Source organism: Furipterus horrens, unplaced genomic scaffold, assembly GCF_987537825.1.
Source record: "Furipterus horrens unplaced genomic scaffold, mFurHor1.1.pri manual_scaffold_6, whole genome shotgun sequence".
NCBI classification, from domain to species: Eukaryota; Metazoa; Chordata; class Mammalia; order Chiroptera; family Furipteridae; genus Furipterus; species Furipterus horrens.
Window position 1 is genome coordinate 121521795 of NW_028327176.1, and position 20931 is coordinate 121542725.

The window sequence follows — 20931 nt, forward strand, 5'->3', positions numbered from 1 at the left end:
AAGGCCTTATTATGCACCCAACTCTCCAATACACTTCTTCTGAACCAAGTTCAAGTTTTCAGTTGCTTATATTCTACATCTCTGAATAAGAAGTGGTTTTATGATTACTCACTATTCAGTACAAATAACTTTTAAGAGAAAGAATTGCACATTTCTATATTTCATTCACTGAAAAAATTTTAAGTTTCCTAAATGCAATCACGGACAAGCTGAGGGATTTTTATATACTACGACAGTGATTACCTTCAAGTGTTGTTCCTTCTCCCAAAAGGGCATCCCCAGCACCAGATGAATACAAGGCTGTCACAGATAAGGTGTATCGTGTCCCTTCATTTAATCCTCTCAGCACGGCATTGGTTGTGCCTCCCCTCACAGTGATCTCTTGAGTTTCACCTCCTGCCGCTGGTGTATATGTGACGAGATACTGTTTCACTTTTCCTGGTGCTGCACTCCAAGATAATTTCATAGTTGATGTGGTAGGGTCAGAAACTCTTAAGTCTCTTGGGTTCCCTCTAACTTCATTAAAAAAAAAAAAAAATCAACATTCATTATTTAATAAAATGACTTGAAAAACCTTTTTTGCTTTATATGCATCTGTGTGTGTGGAATTAAATTTATACCCTGGGTGAAAACATGGTAACTGTGACTGTAAACTAGGCCCCATGTGGTAGAGGAAACAAAGCAAAAGACATCCAAATCCTCTTCTGTGTTTACAGAGTTAAAAATCTTTCATGTGTGTAGACTCTATCATGTAAAAAACTACAAGGTTTTCTCTAAAAGTGAAACAAACCACTATAAAATATATATATGTTGATTAGTATCACAATGTTTTTAACTCCCCTAAGAAATCTTCAATAAAAAAGGGTTTATTCTCATAATGCTATGAACATCTAAATGTAATGGCCGGGAAATACACTAATATGATAAAAATGGTAAAAATAATGCTGTTCACAAAAAAATTATGTAAGAAAGGAAATGGCCTAAAAGAGGTCTAGCCTTGGATAAGACTCAGGGGCTGCCCATCCCTTTGTAACTATGTTTGGCATTCCATGACTTAACTGGTAGTGTGGCTGTGTAGTCTCTGAAGGGTCTCAAGGTACCCAACTCTGTGACACTATCCACTGCGCACACAACAGCCAGCCAATTTTACCCCAGAAAACAGAAAAATAGGAAGTCACTGGGTCTTTTTATGATGCCCAGCACAAAAAGCCCTAGGTCCCCAATGAGAGAGAAAAAGGGAAGCAGTGATTTTCCAAAGGGAAAAGGGGAGGAAGAAAGCAGGTGGAAAGACAAAGCTTTGTGCAGGAAAGGCTCATTAGGTAGGTTACTCTGGGAGGGAAATAATGATGCAGGCTGAGCTAGAATGGATTTTCCTTCTGAATGTCTGCACAAGGACACCAAAGCCCACAAACTCAGATACACTGTTTTACAGGTCTGACTTATTATTTAGTTTTCTCAGCCTCGATTTCCTTGTAAAACTGGAATAACAGATACAACTTCATAGACTCTATGAAGGATTAAATTAGATAATATATTAAAAGCTCTTTAAACAGAACCTGACACATACAGGTGCTTAATAACTGTTCATTATTACTAATATATTATTAATATTATTGTTATATTAAAACTTTAAAAATAGGGAATAAAATTAAAATTATGAATGCTTTAATTTTTCTCAATGAATAACATTAAATATTAATAATTGACCGCAAATATCAGAATCTACACCATTTAAGTTAATATTTTGAAATATTTCTGAAGAAATAGTGTATATAATTTGATTCAATGATGCATAACAGTTTAATTTTTAATCCTTAGCCATCCTTAAATTTATATTAAAATAATTAATAATATTTTAAGAGGAATATTTATACCATGCCATAGCATTCTAGTTCTAGTGACACAAATAAGTACTCTTATGAATAAGTCAAAAATTTGAGTAACTAAAGTCTAAAAGGACTATAGTCTAGAGTACTCAGATAATTGAGACCAAGTGTCTCGGGGCTTATAGTATCCTGAGCACTGCCCAAAGTCTCTCCTGCAGTCTAAGATTTTAGTTGTTACCATATGGTCAGCATATTTACTTTCTTCAGTGGCTGCATTTCCAGTCAGCGGAGAGCCAGGTCCTGAGAAATATTCAGGAATTACAGAGACTTCATATTTTGTGTCTGGAGTCAGGTTCTCCAAGGTTCTTCTCCTTTGGTTGGCTGGAGTAGTAACTTCTTTGCTTTCTACACCAGCAACTGGTCTATATGTAATTCTGTACCTTAAAACTCTCCCTGGAGCTTGAGTCCAGGTAATTTTAAAGCTATCTGTAGTCTCATCTGTCACTTTTAGGTTTCGAGGTGCTCCTTTTACTGAAATTTAAAAAAAAAAAGTTTACTGATTTTATATGAAAAATACAAAACTAGCTTTTGACCACTAAAGTATAACATTGCCCTAAACAAACTCATAAGCAGTGTTTTAACAAACATCTTGGGTACTGCATTCATTTAACAAGACATTAACTAGATTCTGAATCAACAAACAAATGCAATATCCAGAAACAGACTAAGTATTATTAATTTTCTAATCAAATAAAGAGGCATACATAATAGTAACTTTTAGAATAAATACTCTATTAAAAGATGAATTCATATTGGCATAAAATTAAAAAGTAAATACCTTCTGTTTCTTCAAGTGTAAGTAACCAAGGCTTTCACTCTCATCAGATTTTCTCAGGAGAGTAGAAAAATAATACCCAACACCTAGGTCTACCATATCTACCCATCTGAATGAACTGTCTTCTCCAGTCAGTCGCTAACAAATTTGTTATCTGTACAGTTATTTGACTTGAAGAATAATTACACCATTCATGTGTTGGACTAAACACATTATAGATTCTTATTGAATGCTAGTTAGATCTAAATTTTTAGGTTCAATTGCAATGTGGGCAACATCATAGATTTTGATTAAACCCAAATGAGAACATGGCTTTGTGGTTAGTAAATATGTATAAATGACCTATTTGTTTAATGAAAAAATTGTCCACATGGACAACATATTCAAGAAATGAACAAAAGGTTATTGTCTTCTCAACCTATTGGGGTGAAACCACAGTGCAACATGCCTGCATGCACCTCACACACAATTACAACTTTACCTAAGTACTCAACACATCCAGGAGAAAGAAATTATAGCTCGCAAGTAAAAAAAGAAATGGCTGTTGACAGGCCTGCACCCATGGTTCATTTTTCACGACAAGGAAAATAACTAATTGATCCTTCAAAATGAGGAAGTAAATTGATGGGTTTGAATATTGGCTCTGAAGCTTAACAGTTGTGTAATTCTGAGCCTCAGATTATCCCACAGTAAAAATGTGACTACTTAATAGGATTATTGAAGTGGTTAAATGAGATGATTCATGGAAATCAATTATCTTAGTACCTGACACCTGTCGGAAGCTCAATAATTGCTAGTTTAATAAAGGTTCTGCATCAGAAATTTCTTTATTGACTCAAGAAATTTTAAATCTCAGATTTCACTGCAGACCAATAGCACAGGAAAGGCATTACCAAATTCTACTGTGGTAGCCCAATAACCAAAACCTAGAGTATATATGAATGTAGTCACCTTACTCAGAAACCTTTGAGGCTAAAATTTCTTCTTAAGACATATTCCCATCTCCATCCCAAAGTGCTGAGAACAAGTACCAGATTCATGAAGAGGTAATGTGGATGTCACAGAGAAATCATCAGGAAGTCACAAATTTCTAAGGATGGACTTCTAAGTTATACAATCACAAAAATTATAAGACACCAACTTCCAGCCAAGATGGAGGCCTAGACTGACGTGCTGTATCTCCCTCCACAAATAAGAAGAAATACAACTACCTAAAAACTAGAAACAACCAGAAGTTCCAGAAAATCAAACTGCATGAAAGTCCAGCAAACAAAGATATAAAGAAGAAATACTCATCCAGACAGATAGGAGGGGTGGAGCCAGGGCAGAGAGGATGCAGTGTGGTGGCAGCAGCAGCAGCAGTGTTGGCAGTGGCAGGCCAGTGGAAAGCGCCATGACACATTTCAAAAAGTCAGGAGGGACACCTGGGAAGTGTTCCCAGCTCCTCAACCGACCTCATAGCACCAGGGAAAATCAAGCCTCATTGCTTCTGACTGTGCAGACCAGTGGAGGTTGGGGTGGAGGCAGAAACTGCAGGTCTCTCAGCAGAGTCCGCTTGTTAAAAGGGCCCCCACAGTCCTAGAGTGTCCACAGACCCACCCACTCTGGGAACGACAGTCAGGGCAACAGCTAGAGAGGCGCCAGTGCCATATGGAAGTGGGAGAAGAGCCTGGAAAAGGGGCAAGTGCTGAGCAGGCAGCATTGTTCCCTCTAAGACTCCTTCCCCACATACAGCACCACAACGTGGTGAAACAGGTCACCCTGTACTGACGAATCCCTAAGGTTCCGCCCCTTACAATGTAACAGGAGCAACAGCTCTACCTGGGACATGGAGGCAAACAAAGACAGGAGCCTCTCAGAATGAGGAGACAGAGAAGTATGGCCCAAAAGGGGGAATGGATCAAGGTTCCAGTGGGAGAACTAAGCGATGAGGAGATAACCTAACAGATCCAGAATTCAAAACACTGGTGATAAAGATGCTTGACAGATATGCTTGAGTATGGCAAATGCATAGGAGAAGAAATGAAGGTTATGCTGAGTGAAATGAAAGAAAATCCACACAAAACCAATGGTGAAGGGAAGGAAACCGGGGTTCAAATCAATGATTTTGGAACATAAGGAAGAAAAGAAAAGTCAACCAGTACAGAATGAGGAAGCAAGAATTGAAAAAAATGAGGAAAATATCACAAATTTTGTGAAGGAGATGGGCATACAGGTCCGGGAAGCACGGAGGGTCCCGGGTGAGCTGGACACAGAGGGGACAACACCAGGACACATCATGATTGAGATGCCAAAGGTGAAAAATAAAGACAGAGTCCTGTGGGCAGCAAGAGAGAGGCAGAGAGTTGCTTACAGAGGGATGCCTATAGGACTATCAGCTGATTTCTCAAAGGACACTTTGAAGGCAGGAAGGGACTGGCAAGCAGTATTCAATGTGATGAAAGGCAACCTACAACCAGGACTACTCTATCCAGCAAAGCTATCATTTGGTATGGAAGGGCAGATGAAGTGCTTCCCAGACAAGGTAAAGCTAAAGGAGTTCATCATCTCCAAGCCATTATTATACAAAATGTCAAAGGGACTTACTTAAGAAAAAGAAGATCAAAACTATGAACACAAAAATGACAACAAACTCACAAGTATCAACAACGGAATCTAAAAAATACAAACAAAATCCAACTAAGCAAACCAGAATAGAAACAGAATCGTAGGTATGGGGATCATTTGGAGGGTTATCAGCTGGGGGGTGGGGTGAGAAATGGAGATATGGTGCAGGGATTAAGAAGCATAATTGGTTGGTACAAAATAGACAGGGGAAGTTAAGAATAATATAGGAAAGGGTGAAGCCAAAGAACTTATATGCACGACCCAGGGAAGGGGGGTACTGGGCGGAGGGGAGCAAAGGGGAAAAAAATTGGAACTACTGTAACAACATAATCAATAAAATATACTTTTAAAAAAATCATAAGACACCTTAGGCTATTTAGTGTATTTTACTGGCCTTCAGGTAGAAAGATATCTAAACCATGCACAAAAGGAAAAGTCAATTTTATTTGAAAAATCTTTCAGATAGAAAATATTCTCTAGCTTTTATCAGCAATGTATGTCAACATGCGCCTTCCCTGTCCACAAATACTTCTTTGTAACTATCTTAAATTCCTCCCTCTGCTGTTTCAGACTCTTCTCTTATCCCCAGCTAGAATAGAGGAGAGTTGACATCTCATAATATTTACTATATTTATATTAAAGAGCAATTGTCTGGTCTTAGTCCTCCTAACCAGGTTCATCAGTACCTTTTAAAAGTCAAATGCAGTGAAATGAACCAGAAAATATTCAATTCTACCTAGCAAAGAGAACAAGCACATCTCAACAAACACACCTTAAAACATTTGATAAAATTTGTACACTCGTGTTCTCAGCAGCATTATTTACAATAGTTAAAAGATGGAAGCAACCCCAGTATCTGTCATGGTTGAATGAATAAACAAAACATGATGTATACATCCAACAAGGTATTATTCAGCCATTAGAAGAAAGGATATTCTGACACATGCTACAACATGGATGAAACTTGAGGATGTTACGCTAAGTGAAATAAGCCAGTCACAAAAGGACAAATGCTGTATGATTCTACTCATATGAGGTGCCTAAAGTACTCAAATCCATAGAAACAGAAAGTAGAATAGTGCTTACCAGTGGAAGAGTGGGAAGGGGAAATGGGGATTTATTGTTTAACAGTTACAGAGTTTCAGTTTTGCAAGACAAAAAAACTGGAGAAAGATGTGGTGATGGTAGCACAACAACATAAATGCCACTAAATATATACTTAAAATGGTTAAAATGGTAACTCTTATGTTATATAAACTTTGCCACAATTAAAAAAGAAAAAATTTGGTAATATGTATTTCTCATCAGATCCATAGATAAAGTAAGTCAGTTTCAGAAGTAATTGAGCATGAGACTCCCGAAACATGGGGCAGAAAATGCTGGATAAGCAGTATGTCACGAGTCAGTTCCATAATTATTAACAGTTCTCCATGTCTCTTAACCTCAAATTTACCAAAGTCTAGGGTTTCCCACTTAAAAGTTTTTTTTATCTCTTTTTAAAAAGATTTATGAACTCTGTATCTTAAAGATGCTGATTCTTACAAGGGCATACACAATTCTGAACTATAAAGCAGATGGTTATTTCAAATGGTAACTTTGTTCTACAATAAATTGCTAGTTTTTGGAAAACAGTGGCAGAAACCCCATCACACCTTCTTCTGTGGTCTCCTCTCCAACCAAGGGGATGCTGAAGCCATCCTCATACTCCGCAGTCACATTGACCAGGTACAGGGTCTCTGGCTTCAGGTTGCTGAGGACGACGCTGCTGCTCGACGCTGGCTCCACCACCGTGACCTCATCATCCCCGGTAGCTTCTTTGTAAGTGATGTGATAGGAAAAAACATTTTCTCCAGCAGGTGACCAGTTTGTTTTAAAACTGTAAGAAGTCACCTCAGAAAAGCTAAGATCCCTTGGAGGTACATAAGCTAATCAGAAAAAGAAGGACATAGTTTAAAATTTTTAAACCTAAAAACCAAAAGTAGACTTAATGAATACATGTTTCTGAAATGGCGTATAGTCATTTGGGAGAGTAAATATTCCCCACAAGACCTTTCACAGCCCTACAAGGAGGTCCTGATAAGGTGCCTTGACCATTCATAATACTATGTTATATGGTTTAAAGGACTAATTAAAATCGAATTTGAATCTTGAGTTTCTTAAGACAAAGCAGTAACACAATGATCCTGCCCACAATTGGGATTTTGCATAGTAAAAGACCTAAAATAAAACATCAAAATACTCCCATTCATCTCTGGCAATCATGTACTAATCTTTGATAGTAAACACTTTATTTCAATGTAATAATTAAGAATTTTTTCCTTATGAAAGAATAATTATTAAACTAAAACATAGGAAGAAGCAATGTTTAAAGCACACAGCCTATCCTCAGGGGACATACAAAGAAATGGAGAGACAAGAGAATGTAAAGTTACCAACAAAACAAAGCAGTACATATGAATGTCAAATAACTCAAAGTGATGTTATAGCACTAGAGCAATTAAGAAAGGCTTGATGAAAAACATGAGATGTGTAACTAAATGCTGAAAAAAGGAACTTGGACAGATGAAAACAAGAGGGATAAGGAAGTCCAGATGTAAGAAAGAATACCCAAAAATGGTCCAGGAAAGGGAGTGCATAAAATAATTCAAAGGTCCAGGACTATAGTCTAGCTGTCCTTGAGTTAAAGGGTGTAGCTCAGCATCCAGCACATGGTAGACACTCAGTTAATGGTTATTGAATTAAATATGATAAATGAGTATGATAAAACTGGTTCCTAGCCCTGCTTGAAGTTCTAGGATCAGAAACATCTCATGACTCTATACAGCAAAAATGTCTAAGAGAAAGTCACATCTCAAAGTTAAATAAACTAACTTTAACAGTTTTTAATAAAATAGAAAAGTTACTTTTTCCTGTATATAAAAAGAATTGAAGAAGTATATTATCTACAATTTTAAAACCAAAAATTCTTTTGTTCATGAAGAGATAACTTTTACTCTACAGAGACAACTAACCTTTTTTCTTTATAGCTGCCAATTCTTGCTCAATTCTAAGGCAGATGGACTGTGTGAGTTCAAAAGATATCCTCTGAAAAGCATCAAAATCTTCCACTGTGAACACATGAGTCTCAGCAGGAGGAGAAGCAATAGCTTCTAATTCTGAGCGAACAGCATCTTTCACACCAACTGCAAAGATTTCAACATCTGAATTCCTTAGTTTTATTGCAGGATCTCTAAAAGCATCCGAAGACTTGCCATCAGTGATAAGAATCATGACCTTTGGTACATTGCTTCTTGAACCCTTGCTAGGCACAAATATTTTCTCTCTGACGTAAGTCATCGCTTTTCCGGTGTTTGTAGATCCTCCTCTGTAGGGGAAGGTGTTTATTGCTTCAATTATATCTTCAACTTTGGTGAATTTTTCCAAAGTGAACTCGGTATGAGGATCTCGGCTATACTGGACAAGACTTATCTGTACCCTATTTGGTGAAATCTCAAAACTTTTGATGAGAACTTCCAAAAAGGCTCTAACTTTAACAAAGTTGGCAATCCCAATGCTATAGGAACCATCAACCAAAAACACAATATCTGCTTTTATATCCACACCACGTGAGCATTCTGTAAGAAAGAAAGAAAGCCAAACAAAATTCAGCAAGTATGAATTAATTAAAATACAGCTATATGTTGCAAATATTTTGATTAAAATTAAATATGAATCAGTAAGACATACTATCAAATGGACCGTCACATATTCCAAACCCAGTGATCCACCTATTAACTTACCCACTTGAACTTTCATTGGCTGAGTCTTCTCCATTATTGAAACAGGTTCACTGGATGTCAGTCCCTTCATGGCAGAAACACTGATCTGGTATTCTGTGTCTGCTGAGAGGTCCCGAACACTGAGTGTGGTTGTCTGAGGCCCCACACTCAAAGCATGTTGTCGGCTTCCGGTGGTCATTGGTATAAGGAGGACTTTATAGCCAGTCACTGGACTAGGAGATGGGGTCCAACTTAGCTTCATGTATTTTGATGAAACTTCCGTTGCAACCAAATTTGAGGGAGGTTCAATAACTAAAATAGTAACAAGCAGAGCAGTGATTAAAAAACAGTGGAATGCAACCCTATTAATTAGGTCTTTAGATTTGGACCTTCCTTTAATTCTCCTTATTTAAATTAACCATCAATGTATCAGGAAGTGTTGCCCAACCCCTATCTTCCACTTCCACCTGTGCCAGATGTTTAGTCAGGAAGTCGGGACATGTAGGGAAAAAAGAAAGTCCTCAGAAGAAAATAATGATAGGACATCTAATGCCTAAATCTTCTCTGGGACCAAGATTTTCATTTCCTTTATTCTCAGACATTGATAATAGTTGTTAAATAAATGAGTTAATGCTTCAGAAATTTTTTCCTTTTATTAATACTATAAGAATAAAACTATAATCTTTAAAAAGACACTTTATAGTATTCCAAGTAAAGCAAAGAATTTAGCAAGTTCAAAATGACAGGTTTTTATCATTTTAAACAGTTTCATTCACTCTTATTTCAAGGTAATAAATAGTTCAACAATGTCCATAATGCCACCAACAAGAGATAGTGAAACAATGGCTTATAATGTACATACTGACAAAGATAGAAATCTAAAAAATTTCTATCCTTACTCACTGTAGAACACAGTCATGTACTTAACACAAAACATAAAGTACTTTAATATATTTCAGAGTAAATCTTCAAAATTTCATATTTGTCAATGGATTCAATGTCCCAGAAGATAGAGTTTTATTGTTACATCAGCCTGCAAGAAGTAGATGATAAAACAAGTCCAAGTTTACTCATCATCTCCTCAAAAAGGCAATTGGATATAGCACATAAAATTGGTATCTAAAGAAGTAAGAGATCGTGGGAAGGAAGCAATGAATGTGCCAGCTAGAAGTATGACCAAAACTTTTGAGTGATTCAGAGACAGTAGAGGGAACAGAAATCACAGGCAAATGCCAACAAGAGAGAAGACCATACACAGCACCTGCAATGTGGTCTGCACCCCACACAGGAGCAGTTTCAACAATGGCAAAACAAAAGTTTGGCCTTCTCTGGTACATGCACCCCCGTGAAGATGAAGAGGAATTAGAATATTTCAAAGACTAAGTGAACAGAGGTGAATTAAAGAAAAGTGGGGTAGAGAGTGGTACTAATACTGATCAAAAAAGTCAGACATTAGGCAATTAAAGCAAAGAAAAGGATTTGGAGCCCATGAAGTAATGAGGAGCTCTGAAAGAATTAGGGCCAATGAACACTCCCAAAATACTTGGGGTTTGGAGATTAAACAGTTTATGTAATTGAAGATGTAGCTATTTAGAACTTATCTTTAATCAGTTGTCAGTTCTCAGGCTAAGAGAACAGTCATGGAAATTGTGACTTTTTAACACCCGAAAGGAAGTTATGAAATGTCTTCTCTTCCTCCCAAGTATTCAGAAGCAATAACTTATAAAAATAAAAACATTTCCCAGCTATAAGAGGGTCAAACTGACTGATTTTGAAATATTCTTAACACTTTGAAAACATGATTCAGAATATGATAATGGAAAACTCTTTTCCTTCACCATTTAATAAAACCAGTGTTGTAGTGTTATTAGTTTAAGCTGAAGAATGCTAAAGTTAATGTCTCCCCAAACTGTCAGTGTTTATTTAACACAGAGTGTAAGACAATTAAAGCAAGCACCTGAATGGCATAATTATGGACACTCAATGTGTACAAAATGATCTTAGAGAAGAAGAGCAAGTCAAACTTGTCCAAAAAAGATTTTAAATAAATTTACAATGATAGAAATATTTTATCATTTAATGTTCCACTGAGGGGAGGAAAATAGTACAAATGATACCAATAAGTTGAGTAACCAAAAAACTGTACTAGTAGAGTACACAGAGAATCAAATCACTGGAGATATGGAGGAGTGAATGAGTCTCCTCCTGGATACCTGTAAAGCTATAAATGGTATCAAATAATGAAAAAGGCTAATACATGGAACACACAACAATCCACTCACCTTCTTCTCCACTGACCAATTCACCAAGTTGTTCATCAACACCTGAGCACACCTGGGAGATGATCTCATTCTGAATATCCACAATTGCTTCAAAGTTGGCCACGTTGAAAACATGATTTAGTGAAGGTGTAGAGGCAATTTGTTTGAGTTCTTTTGCATCTGCAGCTTTAATGCCTTAAAAACAAAATGAAAAGGATAAAGTAAAATGAGAAATGTGCTGAATTGGAGATCTTTGTTTTCTCAGTCTTTCACAAGTGAAGACATTTTCAAATCTTTATTCAGTCATAAACCAGAAATGCTTTGCTTCATAACGAATGTGCAATTGTTCAAATGACGAAGGCATTTTATAATTTCATGTGAAGTGGCCAGCCGAAGATGAAAACAAATGGTTAGTAAAACAGAGTGGGCCTCCATCCTGACCATGCCATCATTTGTCCCTGCCATCTGCAAAGATAATACTTTTTTCTTCCAGAGTCCTAAATGAGCTGGATGGAACCCTCTAAATTCTTCAAGTATTACATAATACAGAAAACATAAAAAACACTTAATGATAATACAAGGAGGATCTTTATTAGAATCATTGGGCAACATTCTTTGAAAAGTAGAGGGCTGGCAAAAAATGTGAATACCACCGCATTTAATGCATATGCTAAGGGAGTTACATTAGAGAAACAGAAACATCAAATTTTTACTCAGGGATGATGTGGCTTAATACTACACTATAAAATGCAATTACACTTTTAACAGAATCATTTCCTGAGGAGTCAACCTTTCATCTTCCTAAGCGTTAAGTATTGAAAAGTTCTAAAATGAAAATAACAAAATTTGACCTACCCAAAGAGAAAACCTCAACTCCGATACTGCGAAGCTCTCTCGCTGGAACTTCCACTTCGTCCTGGGATTTGCCATCCGTAATAATAATTGCTACTTTAGGAAAGCCAACTCTTGCTCCAGCAGATTCCGTGAAAGTATTTTTAATTAAGTAATCAATGGCATCCCCTGAAATGAAAAGAAACATTACATTCTTTCACCCTGCACTACACCATTCTGCCAAAGTAAAAAAACTGTGATTAATTTCAAAATTACTTAACATGTGATAATTGTGCAATGCTTCATTTCTTTCCCAAAGAGGTCTTTCATACATTTTCAACAATAACAAAATTTGTAAAACATACCTGTCATTGTGTTGCCACCTTTGTATGGGATTTTTTTAATTGCAGCAAGAAGCTCATCCCTTTGGTAGTGCTGATTTAAGTTAAATTCAGTCCTGGTATCAGAGCTATACTGAATGACTCCAACCCTTGTCTTCTCTTCCCCAATGTCAAAAGCAGACACAAGAGCAGCAATAAAATCTAAAATGTACTTGAAATTATTTCTTCCAACACTCCATGAGCCATCCACAAGGAATACTAAATCAGTCCAGGCACTGACAGAGCATTCTGAAATACATTAGAGATATTTTTAAATGATGCATTATTAAATCAATCCATCATTAAAGGAATACAAGCTAACATGGCAAAAATGTTGGCTCCTTAAATCAGTTTGATCATTAGAACATATTCACATTGGTCTTCACCCACAACTGACATACACAAAAAAATGTAAAATTTTATTAGCACACATAGAAGCATTTTCAGTGTCTTCATGAAAATGCATTTATGAAACTATATGTCTTTAAATTGCTAAATAAGACATGCAAAAAGAGAAATAGATAAATGACCTACTCTGCAAGAGCATATGACCCAAGTATTTATGCTATCAAACTATTTTTATAGACTATATCTTCACTCCTCTTTTCGCCAAGTAAAAATTATATAAAATATCTGGGAGATATAAAAAAGAAATGTAAGCAAAATGTTTTTACTCCTTGGTGTTCAGCAACAAATAAATATAGAACAAATGCTGTATCATTCAAGCATATACAGTTGAGTTGAAGAAATGAGCAAATCTTTTAATGTTCTTCTTTATTTCAATATAGTTGTCTAAAGTTTGCATTGGTTAGTCTAGAGTGTTAATAAACTCTAACAGAAGTAAAAACAAGCACAAATATGTAAGACAGCCAAAATATCTTGTTGTCTTAATTATCAATGTATTTAAATTTGATCATGAAAACCTACTTTTACTAAATAAAGAACGGGAAAAACATTTTAATTCAAAAGTAAAAATACACATGGTATCCTTAAATTACTAAAATGCAATGACTCGCTTTTACAGCTCTCTGTGGTCAGGGTACAGGTCGGTTTTCATGAAAATCTGTATCTGTAAAACAACACTGAGTGAATTTTCTGAAAATGTTTTTGTCCTTGTGGTAAGTTGGTGGATAATTTTTTTTAAGTATTTGCCTAAGAAGAAGAGAAAAGGGTCCTAGAAAATTTTGCAAGCAAAATATGAGTTGCGTGCCCAAAAAAATTTTACATGCTATATAATGGGCCAATGTAAGTCTATTGAAAAGTCAATATCTGTCATAATGCTTTGATCTAAAATAAATATTGATGGTTCAGGAAAAATATTAGCATTGTAACTGCATACTTCATTTTAGTTTATTAGACATCAGAAAGAATGATAAACAGTGATCTAGAATGAAAAATTCCGGATAAAGGAGACTTTGTGTTCATAATCTTTTTATTGTCATCCTGAGCCATAAATCCACCTTCTACAAGGTAGCAAAATTACAAGTCCAAGAAACTCCTTAAGGGTCCATCCCACTAAATCAGACAAAGCAGTATAAGACAAAAGGAAGCTAGAAAATGCAAAACCTAGAGTAAATAAAATTGCTTTCAGTTGATTACAAATGTACCAACTTACCAATTGTGTAAGATGGTGGAAAAGGCTACAGCTGCCATCAACCAAGGTCATGGAAATACCCTAGACATGAGCATAACATGTACAGAGACCTGGAAATATATTTTCATGGCAACTGAATTGCTTGAAACACTATGGGGGCATCTCCCTTCTGTTCCAGCCTTATATTGCTCATCTATCCCTAAGCTACCCCCTATTTTCATCAGTTTGTCTTTGAAATATGAGTTAGTGATGAGGTTTATTTTTCACCTACTGCCAAAATCCTGCAGGGAAATTTGGACACACACAAATTCAAAGCATCCCTAGTAAAAAGAATATTTAGTTAACAGAGTGAAAAATTGGCTAGAAAGTCAAAACATAGATGGTATAACTGCTTAGTCATACATTATTACATTGTACTTCTAGATAAAGCTTATAGAAAATAATATTGAAATAAGAGCAGACTATGTGACTAATTAAAACATCTTCACATTACATTTATGACTTCTACAAATCTAAGCAAAACTATTGAAGAAAATACTTACTTTGTATCTCTGTTTTTCCAGGTTTCTTTTCCTCTGGCTTTGTCGGACCACCTGTTTGAACTGAGTCAGACCTGATTATTACAAAAGGAAACAAACCCATACAAATACTTCCTAAAAATAAAATAAATACATTGTCTTTCAAATCTATGGTCCATGCCTAGCTGTTAATAGAATGCAGCTAAATAAGCATATCCTTGCAACTAAATTATTTTTAGTGAGTTTAGCTATATTTCAAAAAGACATTAATGTTGTTGCCTGGCAAACTTTAATGTTTTTAATAGTTTTCATTCATAACATTCCTGATGATTCCAGAGACCAAGGTTATAAATCAGGAATGAATTATTCACATCCACTAATAACTAGGATCATAAAAATGACTATTCTAGGAAGAATAGTTAATACTGATATAAATTAACTCTGCATGATAACAGATCAAATGTGAAAGCTGGAGGAATTTCCTGCAAAATAAATTAAAATAATAAAAGTACTTTATATGTGTGCTTACTTGTGAGTTGGCCTATAACTGGTACACTTTCTTCTACTTCATCATATGAAGTGATTGTCACCACATACTCTATTTCAGGTATAAGGTCTGATAATAAAGTTTCAGTGGTACTAGCTGAAAGGGTAAATTCTTTAGTGGGCCCATCTGGAAATATAGAAAGGAAAATATGAATGTAACAAAACTTTTTACATATAACACACTATGATGTAATTCCTACATACACTCAAAATCTGAAATATTCAATATATATTAGTTTTCAGAACATCCAAACATTATGTTTTACTGTCTTTTAAAACCAAAATTTTGAATTCTAGAAATTCAATAAACAGACAGACTGGCTTTGCCTTTACTTGTTACAAGCATATTCAATATTCGTTTGAGGACTCAAGGATTCCTCTAGATTAAAGATACACCAGAAGAACAAACCAAAAATATCTTGTTGTTTTGGAAGACTAATGATAAATAACAAATATTTTTATAAATGAGATATAAAATAGGAAATGATTTAATATTAAATTATGCATTGGAGGAAAGCAAAGAAAGAGAAAAAAGGGATGAAAATCAGCTCCAGGGAAATAAATCCCATAGGCTAATGTTAACCTCAACTAGGTAACAATTAGTGTGGAAGCAATGCAGCCTCCATACCCAAACAGGTGCATACATTAGTAGGTAATCATGCTCCTCGGAATTAACTGAGGAGTAAATGTTTCAAGGTACAAAATACCTAATGTTTACTTACTTATTAATAATTTATATACTTACCTCTAGATTATGTTAAATTGCAAATTATCAGGAAAAACAGTAGTTCCTAAGGACTAAGAGCCTGTTAATATTTTTAATTATGTTAAATTTTCATCAAAACACAAATGATCCAAAAAGGTAACAGATGAAATAGTACTCTGAGAAATGCTCCTGGTTTATATATAGGACATTGCAGAACCAACCAGAGCTCTCAAGACAACAGGACTCTGCCGTGTTGGGTGGTCCCAGTACTAGCTTGGGGAATATGGGAGTCAGTGGTTTACAATATCTGGAAACTGAATAGACCTCTTTTCAACTGCTTTTCTGCTTTGGAATGAGCAAATTAGCTGACTGCAAACATATTAGGGAGAAATTATTCAAAAAAGAAGAAGTAAATTCTTGATACCTTTTTAGGTCCTCAGGATATTTAAAAATAGTTTTCTAATTTCCTAATAAGTTAGCATTTAAAAATCATTGATATCTTTAAAAACCACAAATAAACAGAGCTCTGGTGATAAATTATGCTGACATCATTCATCTCTACCATCAGCCTATCAAGACTTCTTCCAGCCCTGGCTGACATGGCTCAGCGAATTGAGTGCCAGCCTGCAAACCTAAAGGTCACCAGTTCGATTCCCAGTCAGGGCACATGCCTGGGTTGTGGGCCACGTCCCCAGTTGGGGGCATGTGAAAGGTGATGGATCAATGTATCTCTGGCACATTGATGTTTTTCTCCCTCTCTTTCTCCCCCCTTCCCCTCTCTCTAAAAATAAATAAATAAAAATTTTCAAAATTAAAAAAAAAAAAAAAGGACCTTCGAACCACTTGGCAGGTGTTAGTAGAAATGGTTATTTTCCCATTACATGTCAGAACTAAAAGTTAATCAATAGAGATTGGTTCTCCACACTTGGGCAACATCATGAACACTAAATATAACTCTTAAGAACAACCAAAATGTTTTTTTTTTCAAACTCCTAGCCTGGGATCAACAGAATCCACATAGCTAAAATATCTTTCTTCATGGTAGCTCACCATTATCCCAGAATAATATTTCCTGAGTACTGAATTGTGTAAGACACAGAGTAAGGTATAGCTCTCACTTCATCACTTGACACTTTACACGTTGGAAATATTAATAATTCAAGAAGACTGTCTATAAGTGAAAAAATCAAAGATTACCAGCAATATTTAGATTAGGTACCAAAAAAGTCCTTTTTTAGTAACAGCTTAGCACAGCAAACCATGTTAATAAAGCTCAACACATTAAAAATATAATAGTGAGTACTATGCTGGAAATCTGGAGACCTGAGTCCACCAAATATCTGGTGGCACTGGCTAACTCTCTCAGGTTTTCTAAATCTCAAATTCCTCATAATAAAATAACAGGAGGGCAGAAGACTGAATTGTATTATCCTTTTTTTAAAGATTTTATTTATTATTTTTAGGGAGAGGGGACAGGAGGGAAAAAGAGAAGAAGAGAAACATCAATGTGTAGTTGCCTTTCACACATCCCCAACTGGGGACCTGGCCAACAACCCAAGCATGTTCCCTGACTGGGAATTGAACCAGTGACCCTTCGGTTCACAGGCCAGTGCTCAATCCACTGAGCCACACCAACCAGGGCTGGATTGTATTATCTTTGATGTTCCTAAGAATAAAGCTTACCTGTTGTAGGGTCCACTGTTATTCTGTAACCCACAATTGGATCAACTGGTCTTGCCCATGACATATGAACAGTATTTTCATCTATAATTTTAAAATTCAAGTCTGAAGGTGGGTCAACTACAAAAGAGAGAGTTGATATCAGTTACATTTTCCAATTTCAGAAAATAGTCAATTTAATTAATAAGAATTGTGTTGAGCAAAGCTTACTAAATTGTCTTTGCATAAATTTGTTTCCAACAAATATAAAGATATGTTGTTGGATAAGAATAAAATTAAAAGCTGACAAGATACGACAAACATCACAGAGTATACATATTATAGAAGACAGCACAAAACACTTTTCATTCTTGAGTTGCTAGGTCATCCAAGAATGGCCAGCAAAATCAAGCATAATAGAAACATATTTGGATACAAGTACATACAAGTACAATGAGATCACATAAAATAACCACATATGCAAACAATTCACATAACAATTAAAAGAATTTCAATACATGCTGAGTGCATTTTGAATAAGCATGCCATATCACAACCTGCTCACAACCATAGAAGTTAATTTCGAACATTGACATAATACTATTTTTTCATAATGTGGAAAAGAATCAATGATCTTTTTTGGTTTATTCTCTGCATTGAAGTCTTGCTATTAATTTTTGCTTGATAAATCTCAATCTGTGGCAGAGAGTAAACTGTATTTTAATGAAAAAATAATAATCATGAGAAATTTAGCACTGTTATGTTTCACAAAGAAATATACATTTAATGTATATTCATAGTCATATAAACCAATATTCAAATAATAAGAGATGTTAATAATTTATAAATGTATAAAAAGTGATATACAGATGTTTATAAAATGAATATTCTGCCTGTTTACACCTATTTGCTGTATGTTTGTGAGGTGTAAACCAACACTGTTCTTTTCCTTTGCAGCAGGTATACTCCATACTAGAAATGGCATTTTAAGTTAAAATGCCAGTATGGCCCTCTATAAAACAATGGTTAATTATGAAAAGACAACATCAATGTATATTTATGGACATTTATTTACAGAACTTAAAGAAAATAGTGAAGAAGAATCAGCAATCTGAAGACATGACTGTGCATAAAAAACTTGGAGAAGTCAATGAAAGGAATAATTGAAAAATACAGAAAGAAATAGTTTACATACAAAACCATACAGCATCATGCACATGTCAATAAAATGTTGACTTTTTTTTAGTTTCCCACAATGAACAAAAGCCTCCATGTACAATAGTCATTACACAAAGACGTTTCCGAAATATTTTATAATGATATTCTCTCTGCAATGTTCATGCCTCATCATGCAGCATTGTACTGACTCACTGTCAGTGCATGGTCAATGCATTACAAATTATTACTCTTAAAGCAGGTCAACAAAGTAAGAACACTTTCAGCATTGTCTTCTTAAAGTGTTTAAGTCTGAAAGTATTCTTTGTGAGTCAGAATTTTTGAGAGATTAAAATCTCTTTGGAGGTTTTCACAGAGGTCAATTGAAATACAGCAGTAGCTTTGAGACTTGGGCCATAGGATTTAACTGGGGTTAGGGATTTTTGTAATATTAATATGTTTAAATGGAAATAAAACAAATTAAGTCAATATTTGCTTTAATAAACTGCTGCTTACAACTGTAGGAGATGGCTTTTTATTTTTATTGGATACACTAGTAATGGAATGAATGTTACTTTCCTACTATCCATACACAGGCAGTGAGATTAGACTATTAATCTACATGCATAATTTAATTATTCAACATTCTGCTCTCTGACCATATTGCGAGGTTCAGCTGTCATCATCACTTAGTAAAACAAGCATGCAACAAATGTTAATACGACAATAGCTATTAAGAATATCATTATAAAATATTGTTTCAGTAGCAATGGCTCAGGACAAATTTAATGCAAAGGCAGACACAACTGGCCTGAGCATGCTTTAAAAAACTCAGTACATGGAAAAACAGTACCACCAACCTTGTAAGGAAATTGACCTGAAGCAGCAGACATTAGGTTAAAACTGCTGAAGGGCAGCAGCGGCCCACCTTGTTGGTTTCCAAATGACCAGGATTCCAGAAAAACTGAAAAATTGACTGTTGGGAAAAGTCTTTAACATTTCAGAGGAATTTAAGGTGTTCATAGAAACTCAGATGTGGTACTCAGGAATTAAAAGTAGGAAGAATGGCCAACGAACATGTGTACAACAGACAATCCACTCCATTTTTCTTCTTGCCACTTTAATCACATATAAAACCTTTCAGAATTGCCATGCTATTTATACATTTTTGGTTTGTTTCATGAAAAGAAAAGACAGCAAAGTAGGTGTGAATATGGATACCTGTCAACTTAAATCAATGCAAAATACATTTTCATTAATTTTGAAAATATTTTCTTTTACATAAAAATAATCCACAACTGCCCTTATATTGTCACAAGCAGCATTTTGTGTTCCCTAAAATACTTTATAATTGTCTCTTTTTCTTCTCATAACAATTCGGCATAGCAGGTGTTCTTATTCGGGTTTCATAGATCAGTAAGTGAAATTCAGAGGAGTTAACACAGCTAATAATCAGCAAAATGTTGATCCCTTGGTCTGACTCAGCATATACAATTTTCTTAGATACTGAGTTCAATGTAAAGAATAAGAAATATTTGAGTGAAGACTTGACTCATGGACATGGGCAACAGTGTGGTGATTTCTGGGGGGCGGGGTGTGTTTAAGGGGACTAAATGGTATTGGAAAAAATACAATGAAGATTAAATTTTAAAAGAATAAAACTATATTTACACAGTTAACTATTAATATATGTACATATATTTGTCTCTACTCTATTAAAAACAGTATGTGATGCTTGTTCAATAATAAATATATGTTTTTTATACATCTCCAATTCAGATACAGATAACATTTGGCAAACTAACTTTACACACTGGTTCAAGCAATTTTAAAACTAAGATGTCTACCCTGACACATAACTTTTAAAAAACAAAATTTTTAAATCATGGCTCTCAAAAAGAATAAACATCCAAGAGTTTACCAAGTGTGCAGAAATGGATAGATGGATGGATGGATGGATGGATGGATGGAAAGATGGACAAGTGAGAGAAGAATAATCTAGTAAGTTTTGATAAGTATATGAAATGTGTTAAGGATAAACTGAGAACACACTACAAAAATATAATCTTGATAAACTACTAAGAACTGTAATCTAATATTTGTGATAATAACACTAAAAATAATGCTACCCTAATGGTGGAGAACTTTAGAAGTGTGCAAAGAGTGATTTTACTATATTCAAAAGACATTACTTTAAATTTTCCATCCAAAGCTAGTATAAATTTATAATCTTTGTCATGATATAGATGTTAATT

General features: G+C 35.1%; 1 protein-coding gene across 1 annotated transcript in view; it reads right to left on the minus strand.

The window, feature by feature from the left end:
* COL12A1 (collagen type XII alpha 1 chain) overlaps positions 1–20931 on the minus strand; it is a 118239-nt gene that overhangs the window by 90192 nt on the left and 7116 nt on the right. The window contains exons 3-13 of the mRNA XM_090282670.1: positions 17546–17662; positions 15140–15283; positions 14635–14694; positions 12484–12747; positions 12143–12307; positions 11309–11482; positions 9048–9338; positions 8280–8882; positions 6921–7193; positions 2085–2357; positions 244–516 (exon numbers count right to left, since the gene is read on the minus strand). Coding sequence (XP_090138796.1) covers positions 244–516; positions 2085–2357; positions 6921–7193; positions 8280–8882; positions 9048–9338; positions 11309–11482; positions 12143–12307; positions 12484–12747; positions 14635–14694; positions 15140–15283; positions 17546–17662 — 2637 coding nt within the window. The remainder of the gene's footprint in view (positions 1–243; positions 517–2084; positions 2358–6920; positions 7194–8279; positions 8883–9047; positions 9339–11308; positions 11483–12142; positions 12308–12483; positions 12748–14634; positions 14695–15139; positions 15284–17545; positions 17663–20931) is intronic.